The sequence below is a fragment of the Sinocyclocheilus grahami genome, unplaced genomic scaffold (assembly GCF_001515645.1).
Source record: "Sinocyclocheilus grahami isolate Dianchi unplaced genomic scaffold, SAMN03320097.WGS_v1.1 scaffold1774.1, whole genome shotgun sequence".
In the NCBI taxonomy this organism is placed as follows: Eukaryota; Metazoa; Chordata; class Actinopteri; order Cypriniformes; family Cyprinidae; genus Sinocyclocheilus; species Sinocyclocheilus grahami.
In genome coordinates, this window is record NW_015506953.1 from 139130 (window position 1) to 142331 (window position 3202).

Consider the following 3202-nt stretch of genomic DNA (forward strand, 5'->3'; position numbering starts at 1 on the left):
CATTTTTTATCCAATAAATGCAGCCTTAAAATAAATAAATAAATAAATACATTTCAATATTTCAATACACAATTGTAACATATTTCTTGTCATAACAACTTTATTTTCACACAGTATTCTTACATTTTCTGGTTAAACTTTATATTTTGACAGAGGGGCCTTTTATGTGATTTTTTTACTGTGTTTCATTGGTTTTGTTTTATACTGTAACATTTGCAGCAGCTGCCAAAAACATTTGTAATGTGAAAATATTGTGAACCTGAAGTGTTCTGTATTCACTATGCACTTTGTAAAAAAAAAAAAAACCCTGCGACTGCTGAAACCATTGAATCATGAGGCACACATTGAGTATATTTAATGATTAATAATCATAGTATCAATCATGTAACTGTGCAACCTTAAATTGTTTGATTACCATATTGTCAAACAACAAAACCGTTAATCTAGGATCATGCTCTACTCTATTAAACCACGCTGTGTGACTGTAGATGCTGTAACGTACTGAATGGTTCATTAGTTTTAAGAGCAGTGTTTAAGGAGCGTTTGCACTCTTCTACTGCCATATTAAAGGGCATATAATCCATTGGTAAAGGAAATGTAGCATATAGCCTGCCACTATATCTGTAATCCTCTCCTTGCCCAATCTGCATCCTAATTGATGCAGTTAACTCATGATACGTGTGTTTCTCTTTATTTCAGAGATCAGCAGGGTACGAAAGGACATGTACAACGACACGCTAAACGGCAGCACGGAGAAGAGAAGCTCCGAGCTCCCGGACGCCGTCGGCCCCATCGTTCAGCTCCAAGAGAAACTCTTTGTGCCTGTTAAAGAATATCCTGACGTGAGTCTCAAACCTAAAACCCATTCACACTGCAAATACACTTAGAGCTCCATCACAGGGTTTTAAATAATTAATGCCATTTTTGCAAGTACACGTGGGTTTGTTTGTTTCATTAAATTAAAAATTCAATGACAAATGATTAAAAATGCATCCCGAGAACCTTTCAGTCACATGATCTAGTCTCGGGCAGCAGTTGAAGGTCAGTTAAAAATGATTTCAAGTAAATGCCTGCATACACACACAGGCTCTTTACTGAAGCTGAGTGAGTAAATGGAATAGTAAATAACTGTGTGTAGCTGCTCAGTATGGCCCTTATTTAATTACAGAGACATACAAGTCAATGTAATCTAGTTTTCCTTGCATTAGGACATGGGCCCACGTCCAGTATATTGATTTCATTAAGACGTACTGAAGGAGTGAGGTTGCACAAAGTGTTTGAGTCCATTTAATTTATTGTGTTATTAAGCTGATGGTTTGTGGTCGACTGTGCATCTGAGCAGTATAAATTCGCTGTGCGTCTGAGTGTCACCATCAAGATTACCTTTTTCATTTAAAATTTAATTTATTATTATGGGATAGTTCACCCAAAAGTTCAAATTCAGTCATTTCCTCACCCTCATGTCGCTCCGAGCTTGTATGACTTTTCCTTGTCCCGTTAAAAAACATATTTCGTGAAAAAGAAGTGATTAATTGTACTGAATGTGCACTTGCAGTGTACTTAAAATCTTATAAGAATATATTTAAAAACTTTACTTGCAAATAATATAGAATTAATGAAATAAAAGACCACTAAAGTGTACTTAAAGAGAGTACACTGTTTCCTAACACACTAAAATAAAGTAAAAATTAAAGTTTTACTTTAAAGTACATTTTTATATTTTTTAATAATCAATACATTAGGTGCATTTTAATAATATTTTGTTGTGCTTAAGAAGTTCACTTATTTTTATGTTTTATTTTCACATTACCAACATGCTAAAGCACATAAGTAAAGTACCTGATTATAATTTTAACTGTAGTGTTTTATTCAATATTAAATTTAAAGTGAAATATTTTAAACTGCAACTTCATCATTACAAATGTATTTACATATATGACATACAGGTTTTAATAGAATATCATTTGATTAGTATAAAACTGTATATAGTATAGAATAGTGGATTTTAGTTTACTATACAGTAAATGATTGTCAGTACATTCAACAACAAAATTTAAAAATATTTCCCACACAACAAAAGTAATTACGAAATTACGTATAAAGATGTATTTAAGTCCTACATAAGTGGGTCAAAAAGAACTCTAAAGATCAACTAATTGCAATTAATATAACTTTAAACTATAATACATTTTCTTTTAATTGCATTAAACATGCAATTAAGTGTCAGAAAAAGTGCAATCAGTTTAAAGTAAATCATTTCCATAAGTTCTCTTTTTAAAAGTATGTCAAAGTGTACTTCTTTTTCACAAGATGTGGCAGGATATTATTCAGAAAACCACCTTTTATGTTGCACAGAAGACTAAAAATGAGTGAGTAAAGACAAGATTTTCATTTTTAGGTGAATTATTCCATTAAATCCAGCAGTGCCCCTGCATGTATTTTTCTGAAAGTGGTATCCTACCTCTCTCTGAGTCTCTGCATCTCTAGTAACAGGGGTGACATTGAATTCTCCCTCGCTCTTCAAGTTTGTGTTGAGTCAGAGCCGCTCAACCGCATCACCAACAACCCGGTCGGTGGTTAACAAATCTTTCAAGCAATCGCTGACAGATCCTGCTTGCCTAAGGCGCCCAGCCCTAGGGAGCCGGTTCCGTGCTGATTGATCCCAATTAACTTATTCCATCCCAGCTTGATTCCTGCATGGCCAGCACTGGTTGAGTCTCTCCAGCAGGGGTGTAAATACTGTTTGGGACTAGAGCCCTCCATTTTGCTGAAGTTTTCTGGGGCTGTTTATGTCCTGTATTTCCCACGGGAGAGGGCTGCGATGTTAAACAACGCTGATGCAGTGGCGCTTGCATGTTTTTTGACTAATTCTTGCTTCAACCTATAGCGTTGTTAACGTGGCTTGTTTGATCCATAAAATACACACAATGAGAGCGGATAAGAGGATATTTGAAAGTCATCGAGGCTGCACCTCTGGCATGCTTGGCATTAATAATATTAATATTTTATTGTTTCTTGCGCATAATACTGGAACTTTATAAAAAGCTAATTTCATTTTATATTCAATTACAACTCCAGTTTTCAAGGGTATGATGCTTTCTGTCTGCAGTTGAAGCATTGTGGGTAATTTAGCTCCTGCTCTTAAAAGTCTGAGAGTTAGCCAGCACTGCAGTAAAGGCTATCGTGAGTGTGTGTGTGTGTG

The 3202-nt window shown here is 35.0% G+C and overlaps 1 protein-coding gene across 1 annotated transcript in view; it reads left to right on the top strand.

Moving 5' to 3' along the window:
- Positions 1 to 842, top strand: part of LOC107572562 (protein quaking-like) — a gene marked incomplete at its 3' end in the record, with an annotated part of 41339 nt that extends 40497 nt beyond the window's left edge. The window contains exon 2 of the mRNA XM_016258985.1: positions 700 to 842. Coding sequence (XP_016114471.1) covers positions 700 to 842 — 143 coding nt within the window. The remainder of the gene's footprint in view (positions 1 to 699) is intronic.
- Positions 843 to 3202: the final 2360 nt, after the last annotated feature.